We start from the raw sequence: 23,177 nt of genomic DNA on the forward strand, positions 1-23,177 counted from the left end.
ACTGGTTTTTAATTAATTTAAATGTAGATATATTATGGTTAGTAATATTCCTCTGCATTTTAAGAATGAACTCAGTAGACTTTGAGTACACTTTTTATTGCCTCTGGTTCCCTAGGCTTCTGAATACTCAGATTATGTGGTAGAAAAATATGAGAAGTACCGCCATAGTTTGTCGCTACCTCTAGAAGCTTCAAAAGAATATAAGAGCAGGCCGGTGTTGGTGTTGTTCACGTTGGTCTCTCTAGACTCTTGCATGGTGTTTGGCAAATAACTGGGGAGAGGGAGAGTAGTGACGAGTTGAATTAATTACCGAATGTAATGTAGGAAAATATTAGTAGGTGAATAAAGCTCAGGTTGGATCTCTGTAATTAAAATATATTTGTTTCTGCTAGAGCCTTAGGAGATACATAGATGGACCTTAGCTGATAAATTATTTAGACTCCAAATTAGACATTTAGAAATTAAAAGAAAAAAGTGGCTAGAAATCCAGGTAATGTTTGGCTGGCTTTAGTGAAAAATGATCTTAGATAATTAGAAACACTTCTTTGAAAATGAATATTTTAAAACATTGCCATGGCTTTTTTAAAATAAATACCTGAGAATAGATATGTTTATTATTTTAACCAAATTTATTCGGATCCAAAATAAATATAGCTAATGAAAGAGGGAGGCTGAAATGGATCCCATTTATTGAGTAGTTCTATTTTAAAGGGAGAGAATCCAGAAAATACAAATGCTAATGTTCAAAGTGACTGACAGCAAAATATAATTTAATAATCAAATAATATTATGTTTTAGTGGAAAAATAGCTCCAAAACCAGCTGCAAAGAAACAGGTTATAGTTATAAAAAAAAATGCTTGATATTATTACAATTGATGGTGGTAGGAAAACTAGGTTACTTAACAAAACAAATCAAGGACTTCCACTTCTGGGAAGATGTACTAGATATATTTTTCCCTATTTCTTTCACTAACTCCAACTAAAAACCCTGGACATTACATATAAAACAAACACAATACTGAAAGGTGGAACAAGGAAGATTGATTGGCTGGAGACTTTGGGATCCAAGAAACAACATGATGGTGAGTTTCTTGGGTTCTATTTTTGTCTCATATATCCCAGGGTTGAAGATAAGAAGCCAAGCAATCTGGAAACACCCTAATAGAAACATATAGAAAAAGCCCTAATAGAAGTATGCTCTCTCCAGCCAAAGGATCAGGAAAGAGATAAATAAGCAAGATGAAAACTGTTAGACTGCAGTTTCTCTGTCCATTCAGATACCACAGAAGAAGCTCCAGCCCCACCACTGCCATGCCAGTCACAGATCAAATGGGGAGCCTAGACTTCCACCCTGGCCAGGTTTTAATGAGGTGCCTTGGCATCCCTGCTAAATGATGTCAGAGGCTGGATAGGGAGCCAAGACTGTCATGAGTTGGGCCAGTATTAATCAACATCCTTGTTGATAATGGCATGATAGTGGTTGATATGTGCCCAGCTACCACACCCAGGGAGCTGCCATCTGGCCACTGTCCTCTCTACCTTCCTTTCCTCTTTTCCTCCCTCACCTAGCCAAACCACCACAGGAAACTTTTAGTAGGCACTGTGACCCTATGACTTCTGATCTGATATTTTTCCCTCTTTATGTTTTCATTCTGTTAGTAATCTCAGTGTGGCATAGACATGGTGGAGTGATTGTCAGATTGATTCCAGACTTCAAAGTTATATCGTTTGCAAAAATATTGGCCAGAGTTAGGGAAATAAAGATGGGCTAGGGGAAGTGGAATTGGTTGCAAAAATGATAGCCTGTTAGGAATAACTAAAAAGTGTCAGAGAAAATTTATTGTAATATTTGATTTGTATTTGTGGTATTTATGCATGTAAAATATGAGTAAAGCAAATTAGGCTAAATTAAGTCTAATAATTTTATGTTAGTCTCTCTCGGTAGCCATATAAATATCATACCATTTAAGTGATTTTTCTGTTTTATGTGGAGAGTTTCTCAGCTACTTCCTTGTTAATAAAATGTAACAATTATTTTTTTAATGCAGCTCTGAAAGATTAGTATTGCTGGCAGGTGGTAGCCTGGAGATCAGTGATGTCACTGAGGATGATGCTGGGACTTATTTTTGTATAGCTGAAAATCAAAATGAGACGATTGAAGCTCAAGCCGAGCTGATAGTGCAAGGTATGTAAATATTTACTGTATAAATTAAAAATCCTGTCTACTTTCTAGGTCTTCTAATTTTTTAATGCTAGTATGGAAGAGACACTACAGCATAACAGTTAAAGGCATAACTTTTAGACCATACTGCTGGGGTTCAAATTCTGGGTCTTAAATTTCCTACATGTGTGACTATGGGAAACTTAACTTCCCTGAACCTTATTTTTCTCATCTGTAGAAATGGAGATGTGTGCTTACTCCAGTTTTGAAGATTAAAAGAGCTAATACTTATAAAACTACCAGAATATTGACTAGAATTTAGTAAGAGCTTAATGTTGGGTACTGTTATTATTATCTTCAGTAATAGTAGTACTGAGGGGCTGCGGGGGGCTGTGATCTGGGGCATCTGAAGGTTCAGTTCACTTTTCTTGTCTCAGGATGCTTCCTCACAAAGACATCTGCATTCTTCAACCCAGAACCATCTCCTCTCAGCATTGGTGTTCCCTTCTTTGGGGCAAATAGAGTACATTTTGGCTCCTCATGTAACTTAGACATTTATTTCTCTTTAATGCTAATCATTGCTGCAGGATAGTTGTTCTTCACTTTCCTCCATACTTTCCTTTTTCTCCCTCAATTTAAAGGCAGAAGAAATAAAGATGGTATGTACACATGTAATCTCTTCTTCATTCCCATTTCCCTTGCCATTCCTCCATTCAGAAATATGCCCTCAGAAATTTTTGCAATCTGTCCTGTGATTTGTCTGCACCCTCGTTTATCTTTGTTTCAAATAAAAGTCCTTAGGATCTTTGATGTTAATTTCAGAAAAATCCAACACTACTTGGGTATGTAGAGGTATATATTGGCTTGCGATATTATCCACTTGTTTTAAATTGTATTTGATAAAATACTCTGTGATCTATGGTTTGGGGATGTTAGCATTATCTTAGTTTTATTCAATATCATTTCTCTTGGCTTATTTTGTGGCTTTCAGAGCAAGCAGTAGAGTAGCCACATTCCTGCTCCCAGCTGTTATCAGGGGACTCAAATGTGTTTTTCAGAGGAATTAGAGAGTGGACTGGGGGTCAATGCTGGTGAAGACTTACAATGCTTATATTTTCTATTGCTGTTTGTGGGTGATAATCTCTGAAAATCAGAAGAGCAGGTCGTGGAGTTCACATAACTATTGTATCAGTTGAACTCAGTGCTCTTGGCTAGATGGAAGGTTAGATGTGGGGTATGGTGTTTAGCATGGTCAGTTTCATTTTTGTAGATAGGATTGGACAGTGAAGTACTGGCCGACTCCATCTCCTTTGGTCTATATGCCTCCCTTAGTAGATGTTTGATCTCTTTTTCTTTTTCCCATTAATCAGATTCTTACCTAACATGCTGTTCCATTTTCCTCCCTATGCTTATTTCCTCTGTCTCCTATGATGGTTGTTTAGAGCCTCAAATGAGATGCATACTTTCTGTCATACTTGTCAGCTGTTCCCTTTTTCCCCTGTGCTTTTTAATGAGGAAATTTGTCCATGTAGTTATATATGTTCTCCAGTTTACGATGATGCAACTATTTTTCAACTTTGCAATGTGCAAAAGTGATGCGCATTCACTAGGAACTGTACATAAGTGCCCATACAGACATTCTGTTTTTCATTTTTAGTATAGTATTCAATAAATTACATTTTCAACACTTTATTCCAAAATAGGCTTTGTATTATATGATTTTGCCCAACTGTAGGCCAGTGTCAGTGTTCTGAGTACATTTAAGGTGAGACGAAGCTATGATGCTTGGTATGTTAGGTGTATTGAGTGCATTTTAGACTTTACAATGTTTTCAATTTATGATGAGTTTATTGGGATTTAACCACATAGTAAGTCAAGAAGCATCTGTGTTTCCTATTTTATTTTTATTGTGTGGAATCTAATTGAGACTGCCTATCCACTGAGTTAACTGCATTTTTTAGTTACAAGATAATACATACATCTTTCATTTTGTACCTTAGCATCTATGTCTGGAGAAAGTTCTCTTTAAGTAAATATATTATAGAAAACTGAGAAAGGAAGTATTAGGGATCCTTGACTTTAAAAATTACCACATATCTCTAATAAAAAATAGTATAAGAATAAATAATAGAAAAGAATTAAAATCCAACTGTACATGTAGCTGTAGAACTTGAAAGTATTATAGAAGGACAGTTCAGAGGGAAAAAGTCTTTTATTTAATAAATGTATATTGCAGCTAGTAGAAAATAAAGTTGGATCTCTGCTTCAAACCAAGACGTAAATGCGAAAAAATACAGACTGTTGGATAGAGTTTGTATTATCTCTGGTGGAAGAGACTATCTGAAGAAAAGCAGAAAATAACATGTCATAAGTAAAAAAACAGACTTGATGACATACAAAGTTTTTTTTTTTTTAAGTTATGTAGAAAAATCCTTGTAAATAAAGGTTAAGTACAAATATAGATTGGGAGAAAATATTTATATATCTGAGAAAAGGTAAAAATCCTTACAAAGAATTTTTAGAAACAAATTTTTAAAAAGGAAAGAACCTACAGAAAATTGATAAAGTGATAGGAATATAAACAAGTAATTGACAGGAATTTTATTACCTGTTTGCATTTCTTCATCAGTAGATAATCAGCCTTACTGGTTAGCCAGAAAACTATAAATTTAAAACACTAATATCTTTTCCAGTCATTCTATTGGTAAAAATTAAGACTATTTTGAAACCTTCAGAGTATATGGTCTGGTGGTCAGAACTGAAAATAATTATTGATATCACCTCACTAGTACAGAGAAGAGCAGAACCATTACTTCCTTGGTATTAGATGTTTTATTCCCTTATAAAATTTAAGGTGAAATTAACTTTTTAAATGACCTTATTAGAGGGAGCATCCAAATTTATTTACCAACCAAGCCCTATCAACTTTCCACCAACTCTTAGCTCTTCCTTACTGGCTTCATTTGGGGAAGATGTCTAAGGTCCTAGGCTGGGTTATTTCATTTCCAGCCTTTAATTGAAATGGCATCCCGTCTGCTGACTTTTTTCTCTGTTGCTAACATAGTTTCATATCACCTTGAGGCTAAGTGGTATATGTGTGTGTTTGGGAGTGCTTGTTGCAGTCTTGGAAAACTGGGGAATTGTGCCTCTTAATAGTGTTTAGAAGTTAGCAATCTTGGTGAGCAGGATAATTATAGAGGGGGATTTTAAAAAATGTTATCCATAAATTTATACGGAGTGTTTTATAAGTCTATGGCTAATGAAAAGTTAGAAAAAATAAAATGTGTTTTCAAATGTATGGAGCTAGAAACATGAACATCGTGAAAGAATTAGAAGTGCTTGTCATTACTCTCTGAAATGTAGCTGTCTCGGGTTAACTTGGTGATAAGATATTCTCTTAGTAAGTATTAAGTCTTTATTGATTTGCTTGCCTCATATTTCTGAACTGGATTAGGAGGGGTGAAACTAAGCAAAACTTTTACAGCTTTGATTTAAAAAAACAGTTTCTGTGCTGGTTTCTATTTCCTATCAAATTACTCCCAGCTGTTGACTCCCTTACCCAAATCAATTCTCAAGAAACTAGAGGAATAAGAGAAGTAGAGGGGGGTGAAGGCTTTCTTGAATCTCTATCTGTTGATGGTTGAGTTGAGGGATATTGGCTACATTCTGGGACTAAGGACTGCCAGACAGCAGTGAGAAACAGGTTGGAAAATGGCTAAGTTCTGTTGTTGCTTTCACAGGGTGTGGCCTTGAGATTGTCCTTGCCTGTGCCTTCACCACAGAAATGAGTAGTAATGATTCAAGCCTCAGTGTCCATTCAAAGAGTCTCACAGGGCTTTGATAGCATTTATGCTAACAGATATGGCCTGACTAGCTGCCCTTAGGGGATCCCCTTTCCACCTCTTTTTCACACCTTATCCAAACTCCCAGATTGGTAGGTTTCAGTGGAAAAAGATTGTTTGTTCCCAGTACTATTTGTACCTGAGAGTTCCTAACCAAAGTATTGAGCAGGGAATGCCAGCAGATTTGAGTAAACAGTAGTGGTTCTGAGGTCCCTGGGGCTTTTTCCTTGGTGGGTCATTCTCCCTGTCTTTTTTTTTTTTAAGATAGAGTCTCACTTTATTGCTCTTGGTAGAGTGCTGTGGTGTCACAACTCACAGCAACCTCCAACTCCTGGGTTTAGGCCATTCTCTTGCCTCATTCTCCCAAGTAGCTGGGACTACAGGTGCCCACCATAACGCCCAGCTATTTTTGTTGTTGTTGTTGCAGTTTGGCAGGGCTGGGTTTGAACCCACCACCCTCGGAACATGGGGCCAGCGCCTCACTCACTGAGTCACAGGCTCCACCCTCTCCCCTTCTTTTAAATTCACCAAATAAGCCTGGCTCTTAGTTCTTTTTCCATGCATACAACTAGATAGAGTGGCTGTTATCCCAGAGGAATATCAGTTTATAACCAAACTAATCATCTTAGTAGTACAGTTACTCTTGAAGAAAGGCAACAGAGTAAGTAATATACACTGTCTCATAGAAAATATTAGAAAAGATTGACTAAGAATTTAAAACAAGCATGATAAATATATTTTAAAAGAAAAGTAGTAACAATATGATGCAAGAATAAGAGAAGAAAAAGAGCATAGAACCTAATAGAAATGTTAGGTATGAAAAAATATAGTAAAAATAAGACAGCAGTCTAATGTTAGTCACAGGTGATGTATATACTCACAGGTTGGAAGGTGACTTTGAGGAATTCTCTGCAAAGACAGCATTAAATGATAGAGAGAACATGTAAAGTCCAAGAGATTTGGCAGGTTTTTGTAGAATGTGTTTTAACTAGATAAATAGTAATCTTAGAGGAAGGAAGAAAAGGAAGGAGGAAATTGTTGAAGAAATAATTAAGACAGATTTCTCAGAACCAGACTTGTAGAAGACCTTAGCCCCTGAAGGGCTTATATGGCTAAGTAGGTGAAAGAAGGAAAAATCTGCCATTAGACTTACTACAGTAACACACAATAGTAACATCGAAGACAAAAATTTAAAAACTTTCCAGTGACAAAAAGCACATTGGATTGTGCCTAGTGTTGATTTAAGAAATCGGATGTCAAGAGGACAATGGAGTAATGTTTCTAAAGTGTTGAAAGAAAAGAACATTGAATCCACATATAATTTGTATGCATCTAAAATGGGAGGCATAATAAAAATTCTTATCACGTAAGACCTCAGAAGGTTACTACACAAAAGATATACACTGAAACCACTTTTGGAATAAATATTCAAATGAGAAGAGATAACCAGGAAATGCTGCAAGAGCAATTGAAAATGTGGGGAGTTTTAAAACATAGTCCCCCAATTTTTGGACTATTCTCCTAAAGAGTGATGTATTTATGTCCCTCACCCTTGAATCTGGGTTAGCTTGGAGCTATCTGAATCAATGGAGGGGGGCAGAAGTGATGTTTTGTGACTTCTGAGGCTTGTAAAAAGGCATGCAGATTCCTCCTTGTTATGTTGGCGCCAAGAATATAAAATGGGGAAAGGATAGTCTCCTCAATAATGGTGCTGGGAAAAATGGATAGCCACATTTGAAAGGATGAAATTGGACCTCTTATCTCAACCACGTACAAAAATAAACTTAAAGCAGATTGAAGACATTAACATAAGGCCTGAAAATGTAAAATTACTGAAAGAAAACAGAGAGAAAAGGCTTCTTGACTTGGTCTTGGCAAGGTTTTTCGGATGTGACCCCAAAAGCACAGGCAACAAAAGCAAAAATAGGCAAATCGGTTTACAACAAACTGAAAAGCATCTATAGATCACAGGAAATAGTCAACAGAGTAAAAAGACAACTTACAGAATGGTAGAAAATATTTGCAAACCATACATCTCATAAAAGGCTAATAACCAAAACATATAAGAAACAACTCAATAGCAAGAAAACAAATGAGCTCATTAAGAAATGGCCAAAGAGCCTGAAAAGACATTTTTCTGAAAAAGATGTACAAATGACCAACCAGTAAATGAAAAAATGCTCAGCATTACTACTCATCCCAGAAATGCAAGTTGAAACCACAGTGAGTCCTCACTGTACACTTGTTAGGATGACTTACCAAAGGGCAAGATAATAAACATTGGGGAGGATGTGACATAAAGGGAACCCTTGTACATTGTTGGTAGGAATGTAAATTGATAACGCCATTATGGAAAGCAGTATAGAGTTACTTTAGAAAATTAAAAATAAAACTAGCATGTGACTCAGCAGTTCCTTTTTGGGGTGCACATTCAAAGGCAGTGAAATCAGTATGTCCAGGAGAGATCTACATTTTCCTTGTTCTTTGCAGCATCATTCATAATAGCTGACACATGCAGTGAACCTAAGTGTTCATCAGTGGATGAGCAGATAAAGAAAATGTGGTAGCACACTAGAATACTCCAGCCTTCAAAAAGAAGGAAATTATGTCATTTCTGACAACATGGATGAACTTGGAGGACATTATGCTAAGTGGAATAAGGCAAGCACAGGAAGACAAATATTGTCTTGCATCACTGAAGACACCACCCCCCCCCACCCCAGCAATTGCAGCAACTCCCAAAATAAATAAATGGGACATAATTAAGCTAAAAACCTGTACAGTTAAGGGTGTCACAACCAAAGCAAACAGCCTTCTGAATGGGAGAAGATTTTTGCATGTTATGAATCTGACAAAGGCCTAGTAACTGGAATCTACAGAGAATTCATTAATCAATAAGAGAAGAGCAGACAATCCGATTTATAAGTGGGCAAGAGACTGGAATAGAAACTTCTCTGAAGATGACCAGTGAATGGCCAACAAACACACAAAAAAATGCCCATCGTCTTTAATCTTTAGAGAAATGCAAATCAAAACCACTCTGAGATATCACCTAACCCCAGTAAGATTAGTCCACATTACAAAGTCCCAAATCTGCTGGCATGGATGTGGAGAGAAGGAAACACTCTGTACTGCTGGTGGGATTGCAAACCAGTACAGCCCTTACGGAAAGAAGTATGCAGCATTCTCTTTTTTTTTGTTGTTGCAGTTTTTGGGCCAGGCTGGGTTTGAACCTGCCACCTCTGGCATATAGGGCCGGCACCCTACTCTTTTCAGCCACAAGTGCCACCTTGGAGCATTCTCAAAGAACTAAAAGTTGACCTTTCATTTGATCTTGCGATATCATTAGTAGGTATCTACCCAGAAAAACAAAAATCATTTTACCACAAAGACATTTGAATGAGAATATTTATTGCAGTCCAGTTCATAATTGCCAAATAATGGAAGCAACCCAAGCACTGCCCATCAACCCATGAATGGATTAATAAACTGTGGCATAATGTATACTATGGAATACTATTCAGCCATAAGAAAAGATAGAGACTATAATCACCCACACTTTCATATGAAAGATAAAACACAACTGCAGCTCAGGATGAAGGAGGAGAGAGGACGGGAATGGGAGAGGGAGGTTGGATGGAGGGAGGTAATTGGTGGGACTACACCTATGGTGCATATTGCAAGGGTACATACCAAATCTGTTAAGTGTAGAGTACAAATGTCTCAACACAATAATTAAGTAAGTGAGGTGAAGGCTGTGTTAACCAGTTTGATGTAAGCATTCCAAATTGTACATAAAATAAGCACATTGTACCCTATAAATGCATTAGTGTATACAGTTATGATTTAATAAAAAAAATGAGAAAAGATGGAGACCTGACATCTTTTATGTTTATCTGGATGGAGTTGAAACACATTCTTCTTAGTATAGTATCTCAGGAATGGAAAAAAAATTCCCGTGTACTCAATACTAGTATGAAGCCAATATATAAACAATTACATGCCCACGTGAACAATAGAACACAAATATAGTCTAGCACAGGAAGGGGAAAGGGAAGGAGGGACGAGGGAGGGCAGTTGGCAGGATTTCACCTCATGTGCACAACGTGAGGGTGTTCAGCACACCCCCTGGCTGAAGGGCTCCTCTGCAACTTGACCTTGACCTTGGAAGTGAGAACAATATAACCTAAAATGTGTACCTCATATTAATTTGAAATAAAATAAATAAAAAGTAAAACTCAAGGAAGCAGAGAGCAGAATGTTTACCATGGTCTAGCAATGGAGGAGAGGGTAGAGGGATTGTGTAGATGTCAGTCAAAGGATAAAAAGTTTTAGTTATGAAGAGTGAGTTCAGGAGGTCTCTTGTACAACATTGTGACTATAGTTAATAACAATGTATTGTGTACTTGAAAACTGCTAATAGAATAGATTTTATGTTCTCTCCACAAAAAGGTAAGTGTGTGAGGTAATGGATATGTTAATTAACTTGATTTAGCCACTCAGCAGTGTATTCATGTATCAAAACATGTTGTATACCATAAATATAAAATCAAAAATTGCAAATAATTTAATTTTTTGATTTAAAACAAAAATATTTTTAAATTAAAAAGGTCTTTTTTAATTCACAAGGAAAATTAAAACATTCTAAATATGTATGTACCTCATATAATCTCAAAATATGAAAAGCAAAATCTGACTCAGCTATAAGAAGTAGATATAATCATACAGATAGATTTCCATAAGCATACCAGAACAGACAGATATAAACGAAATGAAACTTTAGTTATAATAAATGACTGAACATGATTAGTAAACTTGACCTTATATATCATACTAAACAAATGAATAAATTCTATGTTTAATAAATGCCTATGAAACAGTTATTGAAATATATCATATCCTGGCCATAGAACATGTATTAAATTTCAAAAAGTTGAAATTGTGCAGATTTGACCACTGTAGAATGAGGGTTGGACTGAATCACCAAAAAAGTAACTTGGGGAGGAACAAAGGTAACTTGAAGTTTTCTTAGTGTCTGGAAATTAATCCATAGGTTGGAAAAATGATAATGAACATTAGAATATAATTTGCACTAATACAGATACGACCTATCATTAGAGGGACATTTATAGCGTAAGTATATACAGGGGTTGTCCAGAAAGTGTCCAGCCATGTATGTCTCTTTTTCATTTTATATAGTTGGGTACTTTCTGGACAGCCCTTATATATTAGGAAAAAAGAAAGGGTCAGAATTCAGTGATTTAAGTATTACTTAGGTTAACGTTTAATATCTGACATTAACACTGATATGAACATTAACATTTAAACATACTTAGCTCAAAAAGTTAAAAGATGAATAGCAAATTTAAACCAAAGTAGAAGAAAGGAAATAATGACAAAGCAAAAATTAATGAGATAAAAACCAAACATTCAAAACAGAGAGTGTCAGCAAAGTCAAAAGCTTGTTCTTTGTAAAGAATAACAACTTTGATAAACTGCTGACAAGACTTACACAGTTGATATAATTTGACAAAGGTCTTTATCTAGATCAGGCTTACTAATAGCTTTTAGGCCAGATCCTCCTGACTAATTGTTTTTGTATAGCTTGTAAGCTAAAGATATGGCAGAACCTCTGCAAGTTGACGACCCAAGGGACTGTTAACAAACTGGTCAACATACAGAGCTGGTCAACATAAGAAACTAGGCCTGTTGTACTGACGTACTGTGGTGCATGTCCAGTGTGTGAAAATTAGGTCAACTTAAGGAGGTGGTCATTATAGGGAGGTGGTTAACTTATGGAGGTTCTACTTGTAGTTAATACATTTTTAAATGGTTGAAAAATATCAGAATAATATTTTATGGTACATGAAAATTTTAGGAGATTCAAATGTCACTGTCCATAAACAAAGTTTCATTAGCATACAGTCATATTCTCATACTCATTCATTTAATTCATTTACATATTGACAGGGCTGCTTTCATGCCATAGTGCTGGAGTTCAGTAGTCATGACAGAGACCATATGGCTCAGAAAGTCTAAAATATTTACTATCTAGTTCTTTAGAGAAAAGATTTATCAACCCTTGATATAGATTCTATAAAGAACCCCTATGATCAGTAAGGTGAACAGATAAACAGTAGAAAGTAGCCAAAAGATCTGAACAGCTACCTTACAGATCTCCAGGGGGCTACTAAATACTTGAAAAAGTGGTTGTCATCATTAGTCAAGAGAAATGCAAATAAAAACCACTGTGAGATACCACTATTCTCCACCAGAATGGCCAAAATTGAAAAGAACAGCAATACCAGGTGTTGGTTAAGATGACTGGGGACTGTAATGTACTGCTGACAGGAGTGTACATTGATACAATTACTTTAGAATACTGTTAGACACACTCTATTAAAACTATACCATCCGAAAATACCCTATGGGGAGCTGAACGATGGCTGTAAAAGGGCACACAGAGGTATGATGGACATTGGAGGGTGAGAGGAGGTGAGGGATGAAAAATTACCTGTGGAATACAATATGCACTATTCAGGTGATGGATACACCAAATGCCCAGACTCTACCACTATAAAATACATATTAAATCTATTACAAATTTTTAATATCCTATGATGCAGCAGTTGTATTCCTTAGAATATACTTATCAGAAATGTGTAAATGTATGTACAAAAACCATGCACAATAATGTTCTTATCAGCTGTATTCACATTAAATCAAAAGTGGGAAAAATTCAAATGTCTATCAAAATTCAGATGTAGAATGAGTAAGTAGTGTTCAGTCATACAACAGCATGCCATCAGCAATGAAAATTGTCAGCCACTACTATTTTCAACAACATGAATAAATCTCACAAACACCCTTGAAAGAAAGAAGCCAGATACAAAAGAATATATACTAAAGGGTAGTGATTACTTCTGGAGAAGGGCAGAACAGTGACTGGGCTTCTAGGGTGTTAATATTCTGTTTCCTTCTTTTTTCTTTTTGCAAGCATGAAACAAAGTATATTGAGGAAGAGGAAGATAGGTTTATAGAGCAGGATACCTTTAACGAATGGTAAAAGTTATCAACAAAAAAAGGCTTAGTCTCAAGTTCTGTTTTGTACTGTTTTGACTGGGCCCTGCTCATGGTCGGATGTCACCAGGGAATCAACCTTTTTTTTTTAAACTCCCAAGGGCTTTTTTTTTTTAGTTCCTGATTAATATGGGGGTACATCTGGTTAGGTTACATAGTTTGCTTTTGTTAAGGTTGAAGTCTGGGTTGTAGTTGTACTTTTCACCCAGGAAGTAGGAAATACACCCATGCAGTGTATAGTTGGGAATTTTTCCAACCTCTCCCCCCCTTACTTGAATTTAATTAAGTTTTTCACTCATGTTGAGCATATAGTTGTTAATCTATTGGTTCTAATTAAGTACTGAGTTCACATGATGATTGTTTTTCTCTTCTTGTGATACTTAGGAGAATGTTCTCCAAATCCATCTAGGTTGTTAGAAAAGATAAGAAGCTCCATCTTTTTTTATGGCTGAATAGTATTGATTCCATGGTATACATATACCACAGTTTATTAATCCATTCACGTGTTGAAGAGCACCTGGGTTGTTTTCTTATCTTTGGAATTATGAACTGTGCTGCTCTGAACATATGAGAGCAAATGTCCATCTTTTTTCTTTGAAGTAGATACCTAGTAATGGGATCGCAGGATCAAATGATAGCTCTATTTTTAATTCTTGAGGAATCTCCATACTTCTTTCCACAGAGGCTGCACTGGTTTGCGGCACTACTGACAGTGCATGAGTGTTCCATTTTCTCTGCACCCATGCCAGCAGCTAAAACTCTGGGACCCTGTGATGTGGGCTATTCTCACTGGGATTAGGTGATATCTCAAAGTGGTTTGCATTTGCATTTCTCTGATAATTAGGGATGATGAGCATGTTTTCATGTGTTGGTTGGCCAGTTGTCCTCATGAGAAAAGTTTCTGTTCATGTCTCTGATGGGGTTGTTTGATGTCTTCCTGTTGATTTGCTTGAGTTCTTAATCTGGATGGTTATGACAGTTCAAGCTGCACTGTTCATGTGGGCCATGTGAGATCTTCTCTTTTTCATTGTTTATAGGCAAGAAGTCATATTTGGAAAATTTTGTTTTGAGTTTTATCCCATAATTGAAAGTATTTTGGTTTTTTTCGATGGGGGAAGTAGTTTATGAGAAATAGTTAGAGATTTATACACACACACACACACACATATATAAAAATACGGTCATACCTGTCTGACTTCTGTTATTTTTTAAGAAGTTATGGCTTTAGGAAATGCCATAGCGAATGTTAATGCAGAAAAGGTTAGAAGTTCATTCTTCACCTGTTAAATATTTCACATTTATTGTCTCATCATTAACTGCTGGGATTTCTACACAAGCCGTGACGTGAATTAGGCCATCATGTATTTCCTGTCATCTCAGATCGTTGATAACACTAAAATGGGTCATGAGGTTTTTTTCAAACAGGATTTTTTTTTCCTTTTCTCTAAAAACAGTCCTAAATGTCTGTGATACACATCCCCTTCCCCCACCCCCAAAAGAAATTTTTCCATTTGTATTTGTGTGGAACAAATTGATATATTCTAAACTGGCCACCCCCTTGACATTGTCAGTACCTGTAACTAATCTACCTCTGAAGTTTGGAACTTCACTGTCTTTCTTTTTTTTCTTTTTTAATTAAATGATAACTATGTACATTAATGCAATTCTGGGGTACAGTGTGGTGTTTTCATATACAATTTGAAATATTTTCATGAAACTGGTTAACATACCCTTCATGTCATTTTCTTAGTTACTGTGTTAAGACAATCATATTCTACTCTTAGAAAGATTCACTTGTACCCTTATAATTCACTGTCTTTCTTTTTTTTTTTTTTTTTTTTTTTGAGACAGAGCCTCAAGCTGTCCCCCTGGGTAGAGTGCCGTGGCATTACAGCTCACAGCAATCTCCAACTCCTGGGCTCAAGCGAGTCTCCTGCCTCCGCCTCCCAAGTAGCTGGGACCACAGGCGCCCGCCACAACGCCCGGCTATTTTTTGGTTGCAGCCGTCATTGTTGTTTGGCGGTTCCGGGCTGGGGATTCGAACCCGCCACCTTAGGTGTATGTGGCTGGCGCCTTAGCCGGTTGAGCTTTAGGCGCCGAGCCAATTCACTGTCTTTCTTAAAGCCACAGCCTAGTGAATGTCACATGGAGACATTCATACCCCCTTTCTGTCAGTCTGCTCCATGATTTCACTTCCCTTTTCCTCGTGATCAGTCATAACATTCTGCTTTCATTTATTAGAACTCTCAGTTCTCTTGGAAATGGCTTATGGCATCTGCGTGTGTATAAAATACATCTAGATCCTTCACAAGCCCCCTCTCAGTGTTACCTGGGAAAGTGCCACAGAAAAATGAGCACAGTCTTGACCTAGTGTGCCTGGATTCACTTAGCTGTATGAACTTGGCCAAGTTATTTAATTTGCCTGTGTCTTTGTTTCTTTTATCGGTTAAATAGAGTGTTATGTAGAATAAATCCTGGCACTTTCTATCTACGTCTGGAACAGAGATGAGTTATCTTTACAAACTGAACATACCATGAAACTTTGACAGCAGTGTTCCTTGTATCCACTCACCCCCAGCTATAATGTCTGGACAGACCTTCAAGATTTATTTGCCTGACTACTCTGTAAAGCTTTTCTTAACCATTCCCTCACCCTCAGGCATCACTGGTATTTTAAAATAGCTGTCTTGTTAACGTTAGTATTTCTCACTGATTGTTTATGTCTTTTCCCATACCACTAGAGTGGGGTCCTTATCAACAGGGGACTAGTCTTAACCATTGGAAATGGCTTATGGCATCTGCCATAAGCATTAATAAATAATTACTGAATGAATGAATGAATAAAACTTATTGATATTATTATATGTGACAACTAGAGTTATTCGAAATATATTTTTGAACAATATATTGAACTTTGTTTTTCATAGATTTCTAAAGTTAATGAAACTGGGATTTAAAAAAACATCATCTTCTGAAAGGTTATTCTGAAAGCAGATGAACTATTACTTTTACTTATATAATTAAGGTCATAATTGTCACCTTCCTATGCATATTATGTTTACAAACGGTGCTTGATCATTTTTATTATTATAATAATTCCCATTGAGGTCTTCCATAAGCCAACATAAAATTTTTTTTAATACTGAAACCCTTAAAGACAAGCTTTTCTCCTTATGGCACCGTCACTGTTTAAAATTTTATGCCCTTATTTACTGTCATGATTCAAGACTGTGTGCATTGACTCCCTTCATCTTTAATTACTGCTCATGACCCTGTATTATCCTGTTTCCAACTTTACTTTTTCTTCTTAATTTTTTAACTTTTTCTGCCCAGCTTAAAGTTTTCTATTCATCCCTTTTATTTTTTTTTCCCCCATGGGGGTCTTTTCTTCTACTTGCTCATCAAAGTATTAGTATTCCACAGAGTTCTGTCTTCAGCCCACTACTCTTCACACTCATCATGTTCCTGGTTTCAGGTATAATTTCCGTAACAGTAACTCCCAAGTTCTCAGAGCTGACCCCTTGCTGAACTTCAGACTTTTCCAATTAGATGTCCTACAGTTACTTCAAAATTCATACATCCAACATTTAACTTAACATTTTCCCCTCAAAATCTGTTTTTTCTTTGATTTTTTTTTGTATCTCATTGGTACCACTATCCACTATTCACCTGTGCTAGGAGCCTGGGAATTATTCTTGATCATTTCTGTCTTTTTTATTTCTTTCCACATTCAGTTCATTGGGTTCTCTTTCTCCTTGCTTTTACTTTTCTGATTAAAGTCTAGTTAATTTCTTTCTAGATTACCTCAGTAGTATGCTAACTGATTTCTCTAGTTCTCTTCTCAAATCCATTCTCCAGAATGGCAAACATGATCAGATTTCTTTCAGACTTGGAAAAATATCTATAAATGGTACTTATAATTAGCAAGAACAAGAAGAATATCTCAATTGAAAAAAGGGAAAAACAGAAAATAGTTTGTTTATAAAAATGAGATGAAAATGTCCAGTTAACCTAGAAAGAGTTCAATCTCACTGACTGTATGACAAATACAGATTAAAGTGGCCTTTTTGTTTATTTATTTATTTATTTGCATGCTAGTAGAAATTAAGAATAATAACTTATTCTTGGCAAAATTACTCTAAAATGGGGATTCCCCTATTCTCCTGGGGTAGTCATGCAAATTGATGAGACCTTTTTGGAGGGCAGTTTGGTAATCTTATCAAAAACCTTAAGACTCACACATCCTTTGGCCAGCAATTCTACTTCTAATAATTTGTTTCAATGAAATAATCAGGAGTGTGTGCAGAGATTGATGCATGAAAATGTTCACTGCAATGATATATATTTCATGGAGAAAATTACAAACCACTTAAACTGGCCAATAATAAGCAATTGGTTAAATAAATTATGATCTATCTATATATCAAAATACTCTGCATCCGATAAAAATCTGTTTTAAAAGACTATTAAATGACAAGATAAATGATTGGGATATATTAAACAAAGAAAAGTAAGGTCCCAAAGCAACATGTAAGAGTTGTGATTTTTGTCAGATTCTTTGACTTTCTTTGAAAAAAAAAATAAAGCACCCCAAACCAATTAGCAGGAAGCCTCATATATCTTCTTTTTGAGACCTTCTCACTTTAATTTTCAAAATACCTGATGTTTCTTTATCCTGAGGGGGTTATTTTTCTTCTAAACTCTAAGCAGAGAGATAACTGGAGACTGCGTCTGGTGAGTCCATGATCGTTACTGCTTCTTGGGGTAATTTAATTTCAAGGGCAACAGCTAGGTCCTTGTAAACCCCATGCAGGTCTTTTGCTTGTGTTGTCCCTTCTACCTGGAACGCTCCTCCTTCTCCCTCCTTGCCTCACTTTGCTCAGAAACCCTTGAGACTGACTCCTGTTTACTCCCATCCCTCTTATCCATCCTCTCCTCCCATTAGGTGCTCTTCAATTGTGCACATGTACCTTGGATCTGGCTTTCTTGTTTTACTTGTCATATTTTCATTTTCCAGTTTCTACTTGACTGAGTTCCTCTAGGACAAGATTTAGTTTTATCAACCTTAAGATCAGTGGTTCTCAACCTTCCTAATGCCGCGACCCTTTAATACAGTTCCTCACGTTATGGTGACCCTCAACCATAAAATTATTTTCATTGCTACATCATACCTGTAATTTTGCTACTGTTACGAATTGTAGTGTAAATATCTGATGTGCAGGATGGTCGTAGGCGACCCCTGTGAAAGGGTTGTTCGACCCCCAAAGGGGTCATGACCCATAGGTTGAGAACTACCACCTACTATAGTGCCTAATATTACAAGTTTGACAATAGCTGAGGAGATAAGAACATATTCCGCTCTATCTACATTATAAGATATAATACATTCATATAATAAGTTGTCTGTATCCAGAATATTTAAAAATTTCACCTTTAAACTTTATATTTTTAAGGCATTACTGTAAATTAGAAAATTCTTTGAAGCTGTTTTATAATCCTATTTGGAGGTCTGAATCAATTTGTATTGAATCGCAGTTTTATTGCATCAGTGATCATGTTAGCTTTAGACAAATTCCACATTTTACAAGATTGAAATAATTTCCTAATAGTTATGTAAATTTATTCTGAATCATAATAGCCTCACTTCCATGGTAAGTAGCCACCTTCAAAAGAAAACTTCCAGGTATTCTAGAAAAGACCAAGAATCTCCACATTAAAAAAATGAAATACGATGTAATACTAGAACCCAGATTTATGTGGACTACAGATGCCTGATTTTTGACCCTACAAATGTTGCAGAATAAAAGAGCCATTTGCCTGCCTACTGATTCTGCCTATTGGTTGTTTGTGCATTAGACAAAATGCAACACAAGAACTCTATAGTGAATTTGTGTTACTAAAATGACCCTAATGAGGAGACTTTGTGGGACCAATAAACAAATACCATGGTGCAGAAAGGAAATTGTGATTTCTGTAAAACCACTAAGAGATCAGCATTGCACCCTATAGAAGGAATATAGTATGGTGAAAAGAGATACTTTTTGGAGACATATCCCTGTTTCCCAATAATCAGACTATGTGATCTTGGCAAATCAATTTACTTAAACCTCATTTTTCTTAATTGTAAGATGGGGATAAAACAGCCTTCTTTCTGGTGGTTTTGTGAGGAATATGCTTAACCCAGTGCCTGGTACCTGGTAGGCATTCAGTAAAGTCTCTCTTTCCTTTCTGTCTCAGGCTTCTCCACTTAATTCTGCTTTCTTTGATTTCTTGTTTGTCTTCTTATCCAGCTTCTGCCTCCTCCTTGGATGATTCCAATGAACACCTCAGATGGCTTTCTGTTTTGTTTTTGTCCCATACCACCTACTATTAGATGACCCTTGGCTCCATGTTTTGTGGTCTGTGAGTCAAGCCAGTCTCACCTCATTCCTCATACCCTGTCTGGCTTCTTAGGCTCTCATTTAATTCTATGCAGTCTGGGCTCCTGCTTGTCCAGGATAGCAAATTAGACAAAATGTTAGTAAATATTCATCATTCCTTCATTTAGAAAGTGTAAGAATGCACTGTGAGGGCAGAGTCATACCCTTTCCAGTCCAAAAATAAGTGGAAAGGTTTGACTGTCTGGACATGACTGAGCTTCTTAGGTTATCTGTCTTGATCTCAGAATTTCAAGTTTACCTTAATTAGCCCACTCTGAGTCTCTTATTCATTGATTTATCTACCTTTTCTTGAATCCATGTGAGGGAATATTTTCTGTATAGTATTTACTGTCTTACGTTTCATGAACTGCATTTCTTTTACTTTAAGAGGTATTATCAAGTCCACAAACTTTGGTAAAGAGGGTCATGCCAGGAAGAAGTTTAGTAATTTTCATCATATTGTCAGTTTCTCATATTAAATATACTTAATCTCTTAAACTTCCCATTCTCTTCTTTAATTTTGGTTATCTTCCTCTTTCTTCATTGGAGACATGATAGAATTAGGAGCAGCAGTAAAAGTGGGGATTTATGAATTGGAAAATAAAAACCTTTTTCTTACTAAAAATTAAACTGAGAAGCTCCAAAGTGGTCAGTGGAGAGGAAATATGGTAAAAAGAATATCTAGAACAGATTTCTTCCTGATTTTATATTTCTTTCCTGTTACCCACTCCCACCCCTACCAGTGTCTATTGATAGCACTTTCATATAAACTCAGTTCACCCACAAGGAATGGGATTTTACCCTGTCAGGTCTCAGTGGGAATATTTCATCTCAGTGCAGCACAGTTATCCTTAATTTATCTGAAAGCTAAATGAATCAAATGGCAATCTAAATTCCGAGGATAACTGACCCCCCCATCCCCAGGCATGTGCATACCTTTCCCAGCCTCTGATAACTTGTGAAAGACTTAATTCAGTAATGATCACGAGCCTAAATTATTCTGTAGTTTTAAAGTAGAAATTACACAGATAGAATTTGACTTGTAAACTTTGAAATCCTGAGAAATGGGTCAGCTGGTTGTTCAGTACCATTTTCAAACCCTAATCATTTGGCAAGACCTTGATCTTTGCTATCCATTTCTGTTCCTCCTACATTGTAGTACTCTTTTTTAAAAAATGATTTTTCAAAATGGTAGTATTTTCTTCCTTTTAAAATCTTAAATCCTAGTTATTTCCTAGTAGTAAGAAGGCAGAGGTGGTAAAAAAAATATTTTTTCCTAAGAAAAAACACATTTCTAGTTGTTTTCAACACTATGTATTAGAAATTTTTTGTGATAAAAATTTGAAAGAGTTTTATGGCAGACACCACTTTTAATCTTTAATTGACATTTTACAGTAATTGCTATATCATATCTATCATTCTGTCCATCAGTCTATCTAAATTCTTGGATATATTTCAGAGTAAATTGCCCAGGTACTCAAATACTTCAGCATTCATATCATTAACTAGAGTTTAATATCTTGTTCCGAAGTTCTTTTTCTGTCTTTTGAGGTAAAATTTATATACAGTAATGTGCACAAATATTAGGTCTGCTGTTTGTGTCCAGAAAATGTGCATTACTATGCAACTAAAACGGATATAAAAATGCAGAATATTATCATCATTGAAGAGAGTTGCCACATCCCCTTCTCAGTACATCATCTTACTACCCCCCCAGGCATGTACTCTTCTGGTTTTTCCCATTGTAAAGTAGTTTCGCTTCTTCTAAAGCTTTATAATTGTGTCATCTATGTTTGTGGAAGACTTCTTTCAAAATCTAATGTATTTGAGATCCATTCATACTGTTGCATATGTTAGTAACTTGTTACTTTTTGTTGTTAAGTAGCGTTCCTCTGAATCATATGCCAAATCTTTTCCCAAGATGGTGTAATGATCTATATTTCTACCAAAGCATACGGAGTTGTAGTTGCTCCACATTCTGGCCAGCATTTGGTGTTGTCTGTCTCTAACTTTAGTCATTCTGGTAGGTGTGTGTTATCTCTGTACCATTTTAATTTGCATTTGCCTGATGATTAGTGATGTCGAGTACTTCATCATCTGTTTATTGGACATTCTAATATCTTCCTTTGTGAGATACTTTCTAAACAGTGTTGATTTCCTGTGCCAATGATACGTGTGGCAACCACATTAAAGAGAATTCTTAAAGTATCGTGTTAGAAAATTGCCTATTTGTTAATACTTGAAAGTAATGGACCATAGAAAAATTAAAATACTGTTACAGTTTCAAGCCTTATTTTATGTTTTTAGAAATAATTGAGTAGCTCTCTACCACTTCTGCTTTTATGAGTTAAGGATTTGAAATTTTCCTGGTGTAGCTACTTGATGTTTTTTTTTTTCTTTTGGGACAGAGATTTAATAAGTGAAGTGCTTGTTACAATACCGGACTTATAGCTGATACTAAACAAAATTTAGTTTTCTAGAAAAGAAAGCCCTGTATAGAGGTATTATGACTAATTTATCAATTGATAATGCTTCCGAAAGTCCCTTAAATCATTTTCTTGGGATGCTAAAAGAGTCGCTGCTGCATTTGAAAAATTGGAACAGTTTTAGGGTAGTGGCATTAGGAACCATTTTGACTTTTGAGAAATAGTTTTAGGGTAGTGGCATTACGAACCATTTTGACTTTCGAGAAATTTAATAATAGGAGAAATAACATCAAGCAATTTTAATTTTTTCCCCAAGATATAATGGAAGGGTATCCAACCTATAGGGCTGCGTGCTGATTTTGTGAGGACTTTTTTTGCTTATATGTGGCATCATATATCACATAAAGTACGCACAGACTTTAGCTTTGCTAATCAGCTTTTGTTAGTGTTTGTTTTAATGTGTGGCCCAAGACAACTCTTGTTCTTCCAAAGTGTAGTAGAGGGAAAAAAAAGGTTGGTTGCCCCTGGAATAGATACTGTGTCACATATTATATTGATATACTGGCAAATTCTTTAAATATCTTTTGTATTAACAAAAGATGTTCACCTATATCTTACATCTTTTTAAGGAAAAGTGATTTCCTCAAGATCACAAAACAGACTTGAAGTAGAACCCAAATGAAAAGCCCAGAACTACTGATTTCTAGTCTAGCACTTTTTAGACAGTATTATATGGCTTCAGTAGGGTGCTTACTCCCTCCCAGTGGCTTTTAAACATCTGTAATTATTGTAGAGAGTATGCAATTTCTACATAATCATGTATCTGTCTCTGAAACACAAACTTTACCAGACAGTACATTCCCATACTGGGTGAGATGCATTGTTTTCCATCACACTCCATCACATCATCCTGTTCCATATTTTTATTTATTTTTAATTTTTTGAGACAGAGCCTCACTTTATCACCCTCAGTAGGATGCCATGGTGTCATAGCTCATAGAAATCTCAAATTCTTGAGCTCAAGTGATAGCTTGGACTATAGGTACCCACCACAATGCCCAGCTTTTTTTATTTTTATTTTTTAATTTAAGAGATGGAGTCTCGCTTTGCTCAGGCTGGTCTCAAACTCATAAGCTCAAACAATCTACCTGCCTCAGCCTCCCAGAGTGCTAGGATTATAGATAGGAGCCACTGTGCCTGGCCTGTTTCATATTTTTAAAACCCAATCTCATGAAACATCGACAGGTC

General features: G+C 36.0%; 1 protein-coding gene across 1 annotated transcript in view; it reads left to right on the plus strand.

Annotated features, from left to right (window-relative positions):
* The window catches only part of NEO1 (neogenin 1), a 158,705-nt gene that overhangs the window by 23,146 nt on the left and 112,382 nt on the right, over positions 1–23,177 (plus strand). The window contains exon 5 of the mRNA XM_023510038.1: positions 2,050–2,186. Within this exon, the coding sequence (XP_023365806.1) occupies positions 2,050–2,186 (137 nt within the window). The remainder of the gene's footprint in view (positions 1–2,049; positions 2,187–23,177) is intronic.

This window comes from Otolemur garnettii, unplaced genomic scaffold, assembly GCF_000181295.1.
Source record: "Otolemur garnettii isolate 467f Iridium unplaced genomic scaffold, OtoGar3 scaffold00011, whole genome shotgun sequence".
Classification (NCBI taxonomy): domain Eukaryota; kingdom Metazoa; phylum Chordata; class Mammalia; order Primates; family Galagidae; genus Otolemur; species Otolemur garnettii.